Genomic DNA, 15,761 nt, shown 5'->3' on the forward strand with positions numbered 1-15,761 from the left:
TATGTGACCTCAGTTTTGTAATGAGCAGCAAAGCTGCATACTTCCATTACTTTTACTGGGTTCAAGTTAATGTTACACCAAGACTTGAAGCTGAATCTTAACCCGCTATACCTAGCTAAAAGGATGCTACTAGCAAAAAATCTCTGGGATGTGAAAAACAAGAAAAGGACAAAACTACTTACTGGATAGGCATCAGAATCATCATTGCTCATCTGCAGAAACCTCTCAGGCCTGGCTGATGAATGCTCTGGACCCTGGTAAAGGTATCGTTTAAAACAATGTTAAAGAGCCAAATGAGCAATTAGACATCAGTCTACATCACTCACTGCATGAGCACATCCTGTCCCCTCTGCACCAGCTGCACATCTGCCCCCCTGCCAGACAAAGACATCAACAACAGCAGTGAGAGAGAGGACACACCACAGGACAGGAATTCTTCATCTTCTGTTTTCATAGGAGACTGGGTTTCACATGTATTTCCAATGTTTCTACTAGCTAGAAGTGGTTTCTACCCTCAGTCTAGCTGCACAATGAAGACCCGTGGAAAGGCAGTGTCCACGTGGGCACAACAATAACCTTGCTAATGCCCAGCAACCAGGAGCACGAGGAATGGCAGGAAGAGAAACACTGGTGCCCCAGAGTACAGCAGTGATTCACACTGCATGCATGCTGAACAGGAGCAAACACAAAGTTAACTGCTGACTGCTTTCGCTGTATTAGCAACAAATGCAGGCACAGGATCTCTCCTACTATTTTTCACTGCTCAGTACAGGACCAAATACCTAGATAAATGCTTTAGCTAAAATGGAACAAAATACACACACACATTATCTGCCAGAGTAACCTATGATTAATTTCTGCCTCCTCAGGAGATATTTTATGTTCTGTCATTACTGAACACTCCCATCCACTGTCTCACTAGCAGTACCCATGGCAATTACTTGAATTGCACAAATGCCTTTAGCTCCATTTTACATTAGCAAAACATGCATGCTGGCCACAGAAATTATCAGGAATAAGGAATGTAGCAGAATTTGTTATTTTTCCTTTTCATGTCCCTGTTTATAAAGGATCAGAGGAAACTGTGAGGAGTGTAAGAATGCAATGTGCTTTTCTATGTATTGCTATTGCTGACAGCCCTGGCTTGTTCAAGTGACAGGTACTCTTCGGAAGGACTTTCATTTCCCACACAGCTATAAAGTATTTTAACCCAAAGACAAACTATTACACCTCTCAACTCTCTGCATGTCTCTAAAGCTAACATAAAGAGATTTTTTCTTTATATGGCTATCTCTCATCGTAGCTGCATCTGTTGAAATCTTAACACATGATCTCCAAAATCAGTCATTATTCTGACAACTAGTAGTCCACCTTGATTGAATACATCATCTTTCTACTCCCAAGTGCAGATTCCAGATCCATAGGAGGGACACAAAGATGATCAGAGGACTGGAGCAGCTTTCCCATGAAGACAGGCTGAGAGAGTCAGGATGGTTCAGCCTGGGGAAGAGATGATTCCAGGGAAATATTTCACAGCACCTTCTAGTAGCTAAAGGGGACCTGCAAGAAAGCTGCAGGGTGACTTTTTAAAAGGTCAGGTAGCAATAGGACAAGGGGAAATGGCTTTAGGGTGCATGAGAGCAAGTATAGGTTTGATACAAGGAAGAAAATCTTTGCTGTGAGGGTGGTGAGGCACCGGCACAGGTTGCTCAGAGCAGTTGTAGATGCCCTGTCCCTGAAACTCCTGGATGGGAGCAGCCATCTCAAAACTCCTGCTTTGAGCAGCCCCTGGTCTAGTGAAAGGCTCCCTGCCATGGTGAGTGGGTTTGAACTAGCCGGTCTTTACAGTCCTTTTCAACAAAAAACATTCTATGAATCTGTGATTCAGTCTGCCTCGTGGACTAAGGGAATTCACTGGAAAAAAACACTCTGTTGGCAACAAAGGTGTAACAAAACAGCCTAGAACTGTGCCTTGTATCACTGCTCCTTTGAATTCTGCCTCCACTTTTGAGGTGCCAAACAATCTGGTCACTGACAGGTAAGGACTTGAGAGCAAGGAGCAAAGCTGCACAAAACTACAGTAGCTGCACAGTAGCAGCCCAGTTTATTGTAGCACCTCTGCTGTTCACATGTCTTTGCTGTAAATCAAATCCTGCTCTAAGCATGGCATACACAGCACAAACCCAGTGCTTCACAAGCACACTGCAGTCAGCACACTGGGAACAGAGATGTTACCAGCAAACAATTACAGGACAGGCAGGTGAGGCTTCCCCATCACTCACACACTGCCCCAGCAACAACCTCAGTCCAGAGCCTATTGAGGCTGTTCACATCCATCTTCGGTCTCTGTGCTGACACCACCAATCAGACTGCCAGCAACTGCTGCGTGGGATGGGGTAGGGCTTATTTCTACTGTGACCACCTCTCCAGTGAGACCTATACTGAATCCATTTGCTACTTTCCGATGAGTCCCCAAGGAGCCATTAGGTTGCAGTCTTTCAATCACAGCCAACTTGCCGCTGAATGCATGACCTAGAGGTGAAGGGATCCATATGCCATTAAGAATCCTTCCCCAAATCATCTTGTCCCCAGCACTGTAGTTAGAGAAAGACTAGTCCTCCTGTAATGAAAAGGTCCTCTGGGAAGATAAAAGATTTCAACAGTCTGGTGGGATTCTTAAATATTCCAAAAGCAGCTGACACTAGTAGCAAAATAAGCATGTTTCAGAAGACCTGTGCAAATCTTTGCTGCCAAGTGAAGGCTATGGGAAAAGAAAGATTAAAATTATTGTAACTGCAGAGAACCAGCCCCTTAAGCCAAGTGCTTCCCTGCAGAGGACCACACCTCCTGCTGAGGGTTCATTCAGGCTGTCCCCTCAGGATACAGTTAAAAAAATTAATTTATCAAAACCCTTGTGAACAGCATCAGACCCTTTATTTAAGCACAATGGATGTGGAAAGCCATTCATAAGATATGAATGCACCCCAGCGTATCAGGACAGGATCATAATTGAATGGAAATAAACTAAATTGTTTGTGAGAATAGAAATGACACGGTTTGTGGTGAAAAGGTCTAAGGCATTTATACAGAAGGAGATTGCCACTGTGGCACATACTATGCTTTTTTAAATAGAAAACTAGGAGCATACATGCAACAATTCATGAAGGTGAATGTATTTGAAAAGGAGAAAATTAACCTTGCCTGACATGATGTTCATGTAATCTTAAAAAGAATTTAAAATGTTTGAAGAACAATTCCACTGCTGATGTGAACTTCATGTAACTTTACACATAGGGTGTGCCCATGCCCTTTCCCTCTAAGACATTGTCTAGTTCCTCCTACTAGCAACGAAAGAAAAGATGGTCAACAGCTAGTAGAAACATTTTCCTTTCCAGAAAGAGGGAGATTTCTTATTATATCAAAAATCTTCAATGATTTTTGAAGAAGTTTTAAAGTTGTTTTATATCATTTCATGGCAATAGAATTTAGTGCAGAGTTACACAGACATACTTTATGCAAAATCAAACCAAACAAGCACTCAGACATGATTTCTTATTGTACACTGAGAATGCAGCTTTCTAGGGAAACAAGACAGGGTCTTGGGGAAAGATATCAAAAAAGAGAGGGGAAAAAAGGGAAAAAACTGTGGGGAAGTGGTACATGCCACTAAGAAGGACACAAAGCTAAGAGCTCAGACATATTTCTCAGAGTTTTTTTGTTTTCACTGATCTATGTACATTCTTCTCTCTAACACTGAGGCAGCCCCACACGTTTAACAAGTGCCTTCCTCCCCTGGGTTCCTGTCACCACTGGATCCCCAAACCCCTCTGTCTTTTCCAGCTGCAGAGAAGGCACTGCAGGCAGCACTCCCCTCCCACATTGGCAGCCAGCAGCGCTCACCATTCCTTCCATGCCGTGGGGCAGCAGCAGGACGATGCCGTTGTGCCGAACCCACTTGGTCTGCCCGGAGCTGATGAACTGGTCTATTATACACTGAGCCGTGTTGTGGAAGTCCCCAAACTGGGCTTCCCAGCACACCAGGGCGTTGGGACTCGCCATTGCAAAGCCAAGCTCAAAACCTGACAAGCGAACAAGCAGGAGAGTTAGAAAATAAACAGATTTCCTGAAAATTCTGTTCATTCCTTGTTAAAAGTTAAAAATAAAACAAACCCAAAATTAGAGCATGGACTGGATTTTTGGAGCCTTGTTGTAAGTCATGCAGTTTTTAATAATACCATTTCCAAGCCTCACCTCAATCCTTCAAACTTTTCCTCAAACACTTCAATATCATAGGAGTTTTTAAACAAACTAAATTCCCTCACTCTCTCCAACTTTAGTAAAATGTTTCTGTAAGAGCTCACTACTATCTTCTCCTGTAAAAATGGCCTTACAGCCCAGTAAAAGAGTTATTTATTCATTTTAATATTTCCACAGCCCTTCACAACATCATATTTCTTTCCTCCTCTCATACACAGATGATGATTACTGGTGACATCAATTTTCAGTCTACAGACATGATGCTAGTCTTCAGATCTTCCAAAAAACTTGAATATAACAGCTGCATGGCAAACATATCTGGGACTTGGATAAACAACCTTTCTCAGCCAGAGCTAAGGACCCTTTGGGTTTCTGCTTCAGTGTTAAAGTATTTGTTCATATTTTCCTTTGACTCTTTCATAAAGCAGAGCCTGAAATGCTGAATGAATACCTGTACTCAGATTCTCCACCTCTAGTTTGGAGTGATTATAGCCAAAAAGGTTAAAGCTGTCAGTAAAAAGCAGAGGTGTATAGCAGTGCTCAGAGGTTCTGGCTGATGTAAAACTGGTTCAATACACACAGAGAATAAATATTTAATTGATAGGTACATTTCATCTTGAATCTCTACACAGAGTATAATGATCTGGTTTCAAATACAGAACTTCAGTATGGGAATATTCTCATTGATGCTTACCCCAGCCGACCAATTAACCTTTGGGTCCTCATAGTCTACTCCTTGGTAATTCCAGCCCAGCTTTTCACTTACCATCCACCATGGCAAGAAATCTTTGAGTCACTTGGCTTTTGGACTACTGATCCCTGAACAGTCCATCCCTGACTCCAGCAGATGCTCATGGTCCCACCAAAAGACAGCTGATACATTAGAGGCCAAAAGAAGACTGTGAAGTCAGACAGGCAACCCTTCCTCTGTGAGCCCCAAGAGAGGTCATTACCAGAGAGGATGACTTTTGCTGGCCTTGCCTTTGCCCTGACTGCCTGAACAGCCTTTCCTTCAGCCTTTCCTCCATCTCTGGCCTCCTTGTTTGTGTAATTCCATTGTTCTCAACACAATGAAAACAGTGGAAAAATTTACACAACTCCTTCAATCATATTCCCAAAGGTATCTGAAAAATAGATTTCCCTAGATAGGCTTGAATCCCATTCTAATTTTACACAAGCATTAAGAGACCATTTCTGCTGATTGGGTGACATGGTTGAGAAAATATGCAATATGTTCAAGACTTATTTGTGCATATGCTGCTCTCTGTAAGGGTGGGGTGATCTAGCCTTTAGAGAAGCACAAACTGAGGTCTTGACCACTCACAGTTATCAATAATCAAACAGTGCTTTTTAAAGAGTATGGAGCTCAGTGCATACTTAGCATCTGGTCACAGCACACACATAATTCTGCTTCATATATGGAAGATCATCCCTAAAATTCATGTGGAAAAAAGAGTCTAATTTCTCATTTCCTATCTTGTTGACAGCGTCATGCTAATCTCTACAGGGTAACAATGCTCTAGGTGAAGCTGCATAGAAAAATGTGATCTTAACACAGATACCATTTGCAACCTTTCTGACAACTATATAAATGTCTGGGAAAATATATCCTAATGTCATTTATATATTCTGATTAGAATTTTGAGAATGATATTGCTGAGACTTCTAATTCATGGCACATGTGTCTGTGGTACACACCTTTGCTATACCAGAACTCAATTTTCTACCAGGGAAATGGCAGTGAGAGTTACTAAATTAAAACTATTCCAATTGTGATTATAGCAGTGGAATAGCTTTAACTCTTGACAGACTAAAAAGTCCATGAAGAATTACTACTACTACCTTCACGGGAGAAAATCGCTTAAAGATCAAGATCTGAACTGCTAAATAAAAAAACCCCAAAAACTCCTGGTGGAGAGAGATCCAGACAGACACAAGGTAAACAGCCCAGGAGAGGATGAGGTGTTCTCTTGAAAAAGGGAACTGTTGGTGCACCAGAGCCAAAATCAGGGAAGGTGACCTGAACTAGAAAGTCTCCACCGTTCTAGAGATGGGACATGAACTCCAGGGGAGCAGGTTCCTATCCAGGTCCCTCATGAGGGCTCAACCTCAGACCGGAAAAAATAATTTTAAAAAAAAGAAAAAAAAGAAAAAAGAAAAAGAAAAAGGAAAAAAAAAAAAAAGAAAGAAAAAGAAAAAAAAACCTACAGCAGAGACCTTGCAAACTTTATTGTTTGCATCTGCAGAAACAAGAACTGAACATTTTTTTAAATCCTGTGCAAATTTTGTGGATTTACAGGACTAACTCTTACACAGCTCGAAACAGAGAACAGGTTGAGGAAATCCAAGGCAACCAGGCAGCAAGACAACTTTCAAAGAACGTCAGGTAAGGAATCTGCACACCCAAAGGGTGTTGGAGAGCAACCAGCCAACTCCAAACAGCAGGCAGCTGCTCAGGGCTCAGAGCACACCAGGGCACAGGAACCAGGAGCCAGCACAGCAGTTTGGCAAACTGAGGAGACAGAGGGAAGAAAAGCACACAGCACTTGATTAAGGCTGCAAAACTAATGTTTCAAGTGCTGGAGTTCATTATGGTCCCTAGATGACAGACCTAGCAGAAATGCTTGTTTCCATTAGTCCAGTGCCTGCTGTGCTCCCTCACTGCTCTTCTGTCACTCTGGCACAGAAAGAAGTGTTGTCAAGCAAAGTGGCAGCTTACACAGCATACTGTGCTGTGGTTTTCCCCACAGCATTTTCATGATTGTCATAAGAGTAGCTGTTTTTCAATTAATGTACGTAAGGCTACAGCCATAACTTAATTCAATATGATTTTGAAGTGACTTAGGGCATGAATGTTAACTAATGCTTAAAAGGGCTTATCAGTACAAGGATCTTCTGTCAGAATGAAGAAAGGTTCAAAGACAGATTTTTGTTATCTTCAACAGAAATTCTAAGCACAGTGACTACAGAGGGATATGCATCCTTTCACAAACCCAAACACAGCTCAGGACAAAGTGAAGTTAATACTCATCTGGTGGCTGACTGATGCCTTCTCAAAACTCCATGCAGATGCAATTGATGACTACAGTCTGTCCTAGTTCCTAATACAGTTTCTGACAGGTATTTCTATTTGTTGCCCCCAACATGAAAAATATATTGTTCTGACTGAGCAGTAATTTCATTCCAGTATTTCATTCTAGGTGTGTATCGCAAGAAATAATTTTACATTAATACTCATCTTCTTCCTTTCATCTTTTGCTTTAAACTTGACTTTTCCCCTTGAAAAAACTACACTCCAAGTCTCATGGTTCAGGAACTTCCTGAACTGCATACTAGTTCCAAGTCTATCTTGCCTGATATTCCTTGAAAGCTCCCAGTAACTGAATCTGACAAAGACCCTCACCTCTTGGATAGAGACTCAACTCTACACCAGTCACTCTGAAGGCTGTAAAGGAAGTCAGGAAATCCTTTCAAGTATTTAAAAAACACTGAAGAGGCAGAATGGAGCATCTGTAAGTTACTTTGGTTTTTCTCTTCTATCCTAATCAGCAAATAAGTTCAGATAAACATCTTGTGCTTAAACAACTTCTCATGGGCATCACTTAAACTTCCAGATGCTTGGGTTCAGTACAAGGAAATTATAGCAAAGCAAGTGGATGCACAACTAAGTTATGATAATCTAGGTATAACTAAAAATAGCAGACATAAGATGTCAAACAAACTTATCAGAGGTTGTCAAATACTCTAAATTATCAGAGATTGTGAAGTACTCTGATTTAATGCCCAAGTTACACCCACTCCAGAGCTTCCTGTAGAAAAAACATAAGCAGTTGTCTGAACTACAATTGAATGAAACTGCCTTTGTTTTCTTTCTAAGTGAAATTAATCCTGCCAGAGCATCATTTTACTGGAGCAATGGTTCCCCAGGTGTTCCTGACTATCTGAACTATAACTTGGTGCAAAGCTCACAGCTCTGAACAGATACTAGCTCTTGTCTTATGCACCTGCCAAGGAAATCATCTGTAGTTATATCATGCTGGGCTGTTTAACCCACTTTTACTTAGTTCTCCCTCACAGAAACTAAGGGAATTCCCAAAATGCTTCTGAGATACTGCACGTTAACATGGTCATAAAATAAATTCCTAACACTTTCCCACCTTTTTTTTCCCCTTAACATTATCTCACAACTCTCCCTACAACCACCAAACACTTCAGTGTGCTCATTCTAAACTGTTTGTTTTAATAGAGATAGATAGTAGAAACAGCAGTTAGAGAAAATAAAGTGTTCAGGGGGTTTTGGTTCTCCTGAAGAACCAACTCCATGAACTGCAAGGCTTCACTTATTCTTCCATGTATTAAAAAGGAGACCCAGTGATGTTACCAGCCAAATACATATCAATTCTGATAGCTCTTCTTTGACTCAGAGCTTTAACTAGGAGAGACATGTTTACAAACTGCTGCTTATCCCAAAACTGTCTCTCTATGGGGGCAATACACAAGAGTAAACATGTTGGAAAAGGTCAATATATAAAAGCCAACAGGAAAGAGAAAACATTATAAAATCACTTCAACACAGAACATGGCATTTTTTGTTTAAAAAAACCCAACCCAACAAACACACAAAAAGCCACATCACTTATCAACTATTTGTATCAATTTAATCTCCTTTATTGTTAGAAAACATCTCAGACATAAGGGATTTAAAGTTCTTGAAAAGTAAAATTATCAATATTATTAGTTTTGAAGAACCTGTCATCCCATCTGCTGAAGCACAAGTGCACAGAAATGGTATTCTTGTTTTCAGCACACAAACAAAACCCTATTTTACCCTATTGCTTGTATTCAATGAATTTTATTAAATCAACTCTCATCTATCTTTTGCTGGGTAAGGTGGGAGGGCAATAGTGAGCAGGATGAGATCAAGAAAGAGAAAGAAAGAGACCCCACTCGGTTCGTATTTTAAAGAATGGAATTGTGACAGTTATAATTGCCTTCATGCCATATCAACACTAGGCCTCCTACTGGCCTGTTGTTTTTGAAGCAAAAGCAGGTTTCAACCATATCCAGATATTTTTCGCTTCTTTTGGAATGCAAAAAGCCAAAGTCAGAAACCTATGACTCACTTACGCACAAGTTTGGCAGCAACACTGTAAAAGGGCTCAAATTAAGATACCCCAGAACACACTGGGAGAAAGAACAGGAAATTGGAAACAATCACTCTATGAAATTAAATTCTTGACTTTTATCTATGCCAATTATTTTTCTCCTGTTTATACACATCTTTACTTGCACTCTCCTATTTAGAGTTTACCTTTATATGTTAGCGATACAAAAAACATGATTCTGTTCACACCAATTCTGGCACAGAGTTAACAAAAATACCTAAAAAATCTGGCTTTCAGCCCATTCTTCGACTGTACAATTTTATACCACTTTAATTTTAGTATTATGAGCAATAGGTAATACGTAGTATTGCAAAAATGACTAAGTAACCAAATATTTCTGGAACTTTGAAGCAAGCAGCTATCAACCACCACCTTTATCTAGTACTATGTTTCAAGTTTTTCCTTCACACAATATTTTATTATCCATAGAATCAGTAATGCTTTTGATAAATTATTAGATGTATTTGTTTCATGCTCCACATTCCTCTTGCCACCCTCATCATGTCAGAGTAAGGTTATCCATTCTCTGTGGCTGAAGGTAAAATAATTCACTATGATTAATGCTATCACTAAAAAGAATTTGTTTTCTTGAAATAGCTCATTCAGAACAGCAGTTCAGATAAGGCCAGGATGTATTTTTTACATCTCTATGACAAACTGTCTCTGGTTTTCTTGTCAGTTCTTCCCCTTTTAAGAAAGCATCAGGTGCCCATTCCAGCACTGCCAAGATCAACAATAGCAGATTTTAACTGAATCCCATAATTGTAAAATGTGGGGATGCCAGAACCGGAGAGGAAGAGCTTTGATACCTGTTTCATACATGACCATTTTACAGCTTTATTCTCCTTGCTGAGCTCTGCTGCTTGCCTAGCAGCCCCACCAAACCCTGGCAGATCAGACGTACCCAGGACCCCGTACTCGGAGAGGGAGCTGTTGCACACGGTGTAGGGCGCCTGCTGCTCCCAGAGGTGATTCATGGGAACACAGGTCCTCTTGTCAACTTCTTGATCATGGAGCACATGGTGACGATGGCTGCAAAGAGTTGTTGAAAGAGGTTTATTAGCCAAGAATCATTTTGGGCTTTAATAGAGCTATTTTCAAAGCTAAAGTATCAAAGTTGTGTTCTGGAAAGCAAGCAAGCACCATGGTTATCTCTGCTACACACAACACCCAGGTCTGGTTGAAACCATGAGAAATACAACCACATGTCTAAATACAACTGCTACCCTGTAATGACTTTCACTGACTTCTCAAGCATTCACAGAAACTGAAAATACCTCACTGCTAGTAGAACTGGGGAGAAAGAGAAAAGGATGGAGAAGTTGTTGCTATAAAATAGAATTATTAAAGTAAAGAAATTCAGCAGAACAAAATTGTTACTAAAAACATTTTGTTCTGCCTTCCTCACAAATTCTAGTATTTTCCTTGAAACAATTATTTGTCTTTAGTGGAAAAAAATGTAATCTAATCTGATTTCAGCACTGAAACCTGAAGGAGTTGTATCCTCTTTCCTGCTATTTCCACTCACATGCCCCATTTACAGTTCTCTAGAACACCATTAATCAGCATTAGAATGGGGCACCAAGGAATACTACCAAAACAGAGATGACTGAAGTAATTACTGCAATCCATTAACTGTCTGAGCAGACTGAGAGAATCACAGCAATATGTCCAGCTTTACAACTGCTAACATAAGGCCAGTTATTGTACTGGTAACAATACTGTGTGTTGTAGAGCTGCCAGCACTCAAGTCTGAATCTTTGTGCACTTCTCTTTGCTATAATGAACGCCAGCAGAAGAGCTCTGAAATTTATCTAGAACTCAACAATGTAAAGCCAGAAAAAGAGCCATCCTTTGAAGAGTAGCAGAGAGAGAAGTAGAGAGAAAGGGGGAAATTCACACACCAGACACCTGTTTGGCAGAACTCATTCTTGCCACTCTAATTTTGATTGTGTCATTAAGCCAAGACAGAAGACCTAGCTAAGTGTTAAGCTTCTTGAGTACCAATTTTTCTGTTTCTCTAGTAAAAGGTGATTAAGATGAGCATATATGGCCAGCCAGAAATATACAGACATATAATTTGCATGTGTGCAATTGTCAGATTTACTGACATCAAACCAGTACAGAACTAAGGCTGTTGATACCCTCTGTCCTCAAGAGTTTATCTCCAAGAGGAGAAGGGGGCTGGTGCTTCTGTCTGCAGTTTTATCCAGCTTATATCTATTGACAGTGTGGAGGACTGAAACAGGAAGAAAAGAAACCATCACATGGAATATTGAAAGAAATAATTATTTTCTACACATCACTTTAGAAGCTCCAAAATAGTGAAAGCACCCCATTGTGTTGTTTTATTATGGCAACATGGTATACTCAGTTCTTCCCAAATTCTAGCCAATACTGTACCAGAGAAGACAGGCAGCAAAATTTATTTCTTTTTTCTGCAAGCATTCACAATAGAGCACAGTGCAGCATCCACCCCAGGAATTGGCATCACATCAAAGGTTTCAGTTAAATACATCATTAACATTTTACTCCACAGAGAATCAGGTAAGGCAGCAAATTGTATCTGTTTTACCAAGTGATGAAATCCTGCCTTCATACATGCCCCATAGGCATTAAAAGTCTCAGTACAAAGGATCTTATTTGACTTTAAAAGCCTCACCAAATGGCAACATGTTTGTTCACAGGGTACACAAGCTCCAAGCAGCCACCACTGGCATGGTATTTAAAAGACTCAGGATCTCCTGCAGCAAGTATCCTCTCTTCTCAGTAATTAGATGGAATGCAACTGTATTTTTTGTTAGAAAGCAGGGGTAAGGATATCATTTCTCCTTTTCAGCAAGATAAGGTAGAAAGTGTCTAAAAACGGTTGTTCTGGCTTTAATATTATACTTTAAAATGCTGCTTACAGATACACAGGAAATTGGATTATTACTTTCTGCTAGAACTTGTAACATTTAGATTAATGCTGAAGAAACAGCCCCATCTTCCCCCTCCCTGCAGAAGACTGTATTTTTTTAAACAAATGCCAAGCTGTTTCTTTAAGGGTGGTGCTTGAACAGTTTTAACAACATTTAACAGTTATCTCAGTACTGACCTGAAGGTGCCTCTCTCCACATCCTGCCCACTCAGTCGGACATGGATCCCCTCTTTGAGAACAGAGCCAAAAGCCATGTATTCTGCTAAGGCCCAGTCAACAAACCTGTTCTTGGTCATTTCTGAGCGGGCTCTCAGAATCCGGGAGAGTCCTACATTGGAACAAAGATCAGAAATGAATGGATCTGTTTCAAAGAAATTCTCTGTACACGTTACATTCACCATTCTCCTTCCTCAGCGGCTAAGCTAAACACAGATATCAAACCAAGCCTACAAACTAGAACTTCTAGAACTGAACTGCTGGCAAAATAAACCAACTTGCTTCCCAAGCAAACAATATTCATACCTTGTTTTTGAAAAAGCAAGTAAGGCTGACTGTGTCAGAAACTACTGTGGACAATTAAAATGATCCATGGCAAAGTTCTTCTTCCTCAAGATTTATTTTCACATCTCTAGCACCAAGTACTGTTTCATAAGAGACTGAAAATAGCAATGTGGTTTCTGAATTTTTGTCTTCCTTTCTTTTCTCATTTTCTCTTGGCATTTGTCTTATTGCACTTCTGCAGATGTTATACAGTGAAAACAGGCTGCATTGATCAATACTATGAATACCATATAAATAGAAAAACTAGCAGCTGCCAAAGGACTTTCAGTTGGTAACCAGCAGCTGATTTTTCAGTGAAGATTTAAAAACCTGTGAGCCGAAACACAAGTTACAACACTGTAACTTTCAAAGGGAACAAAATTTCACAGCTGCACACAGGTGCTTTCCGCTTTGAGGCCACAGGTCTCGTGTAGTCACTGTCAACTGACAGCATCTTATTTTCACACCTGCACTGTTGATTTTGGTAAGCTGAGTCCCATAAAATAACATAAATCCATATGCTATTTTCCCATATTTCCCTTTCTTTACTTTCCACAATTTTACAGAAAAACACCCCATTTTCTTTCCACATAACACTGTCATTGAAATTACCTCATTTTAAATTAAAAAAAAAAATCTTGACAATTTTCCCTTTAGAATATAGTAAACATTTGATAAAAAAATCTTCCTGTTGTTTGTTGCAAGACTATATTATATTAAGCTATTTCATTCTAGTGAAAGGACAAAGTACTTCAAATTTCTATTTCTCTCCCCTTCTATTTTTCCACAAATTCTCTCTCACAGCCTTTTAAACTGCTTTAAAAAATCTAACATACCCTAATTGATTTGAACCATAAACCTGCCTTATATACTGGCAAGTGTTCCCTAGTGTCAATGGTTAATCAACTTACTAACAAGAGACCAATTTCCCTTCTTAATTAGAATGTGTAATACTACATTTTATTGGGCAACTATGATTTTTAATTTATCAGTGTCACAACAAAGTGCACAAATGTGTAGAATGTGTTAAATTTATCCATTAATTGTATCTGTTCAACAAGCCTGCAATTAGTAACTGGGAATGTCCTCCCATCATTACTTGTGCTTCATTTCCCAAGGGAACACAAACACATAGAATATTTACAGAAGACAAACTTTATTCCTTGATGGATGACTCTAGAGAGGATTAGCTTTCTCTCTTTAGAGATTTTAAAGAGGAAAAAAGCTCCTTATTCCTTATCCTTAGTATGTACCCTTAGTATGGACAAGAAAAAAGATCCCTAAACAGAGGGTCTCCATGTTTTCCCATGGAATGAGCAGCTTATTCCTCCCAATCGTTGCTAGATTTCAGCCTGCCCAGGAAATAAAACTGTCTCAGATCTCTGACACAGTGTTGGTGCTCCCCAGTGAGACAAGCACTTACTGTAATAGATGCCAAAGTGAGGACTGAATCTTTTCAGAACAAAAGATAAGACTTTTTGGAAAAAAAATGCAAGAATGAAAGGAGTTATTAACATAAGGCTGCAAAGAGACTTTTACCTCCCTCAGAGGAAAATCTATTTTAATGAGGTATGAAACAGGAGTGATGCGATGCTGAAAGAATATTACACTGAGAACAAGCAGGAGGAACTTAAATGTCACGTTGTCCTCACCCATAGAGTGGAAAAGTCAAAGTAAAAGAAGTCACAGGCATTTTCCTCTTTGAGAAATGGCCCAAGAATAACTTCTGTGCAGAAATAGAGAGATGGAGCAAGACACCAAGCTGGTAGGAGACACAAAGCCTTCAGCTGACCTGAGTGTATTTTGAAGTCTTCGACTGGCACTGAGCTAGCGACATTGCCGATGTGAGCCAGCATCTCCTCCGAAATGCCCGTCGGAGGACAAGACATGCTCTTGGGCTCTCCATCCCCGTTAAAGAAGCCTGGGAGGAGAGGATTTGGTGAGATGTTCAAGGACTGTTCAGGAGATATCTATATTACCTGCAATTTATTCAACAACTCAAGTGTCATTCTAAGCAGCAGACCAAGCCTAGTTCTTCCCCTTCTGCTTGGAAACAATACTTTTGATTGTCTCCATGACAACAGAAGCTGATCTTACAGGCACACAATGATCTATTTTGCTCCTGCTTCACTCCCTGTGAAGTCCAACTATGTGGGCAGAAGCAGCCAATAAAAGGCATATAGCACCTCAATCCCTCAAAAATAAATAAATGAATGAATGAATAACATGAGACATACTCCTTCTTTCTGACAGCCAACAGTATGGGAAAACCACTTCTCTGCTAAACTGTCTTTTTTCAAAGTCACAGCTTACTTTGCACATTTTTTAACAAAAGCATTTATTTCAAGTTGATCTGGCAGAATGCTATATTTACTATTAAGAGGGGCAAATCAAAGGTCACATATTCCATTTTAAAGGAATGCTGTCTGATAAAATCTATTTAAATCCTACATTTTGGACTCAAAAGCATGTTCAGGTAACACTAGGATGAGTGAAATGACACTCCTTACCAGGCCAAGGTGAATCCAGCCAGTGCTTGATATGAAGGATCTTCTTATCCTTAGATCTAGTATATGCTTCTTCACATATTCTGTCATACTTTGCAATTTCTTCCTGTAGAACAAAAAGGTTTTAAAATCGATAAACATAACACCCTCATGTCTTACAGATGACACCTCTCATTCAGCACGATAAAACCAACTGCTTAACTCCATGAGAAAAATTTAGTTACAATAATGCAAATAAAATAAAACAACATTAGTTTTATCTGAGATCAAACTGCTTTCTAGAAACATGCTTACACACATCACTAAATAAATCATTTCATTCATTGGACAGGTGTTACAGAGGAGTGCACCAAGAGCTGAAGATGCAAGCAT

At 39.8% G+C, this 15,761-nt stretch overlaps 1 protein-coding gene across 3 annotated transcripts in view; it reads right to left on the minus strand.

The window, feature by feature from the left end:
* The window catches only part of OGDHL (oxoglutarate dehydrogenase L), a 47,494-nt gene that overhangs the window by 5,593 nt on the left and 26,140 nt on the right, over positions 1-15,761 (minus strand). For all 3 annotated transcript variants that reach the window (XM_063406001.1, XM_063406003.1, XM_063406002.1), the window contains 6 exons: positions 15,393-15,495; positions 14,675-14,803; positions 12,520-12,670; positions 10,327-10,454; positions 3,901-4,079; positions 183-254 (listed from right to left, as the gene is read on the minus strand). In XM_063406001.1, coding sequence (XP_063262071.1) covers positions 183-254; positions 3,901-4,079; positions 10,327-10,454; positions 12,520-12,670; positions 14,675-14,803; positions 15,393-15,495 — 762 coding nt within the window. The remainder of the gene's footprint in view (positions 1-182; positions 255-3,900; positions 4,080-10,326; positions 10,455-12,519; positions 12,671-14,674; positions 14,804-15,392; positions 15,496-15,761) is intronic.

Source organism: Prinia subflava, chromosome 9 (genome assembly GCF_021018805.1).
Source record: "Prinia subflava isolate CZ2003 ecotype Zambia chromosome 9, Cam_Psub_1.2, whole genome shotgun sequence".
Classification (NCBI taxonomy): Eukaryota; Metazoa; Chordata; class Aves; order Passeriformes; family Cisticolidae; genus Prinia; species Prinia subflava.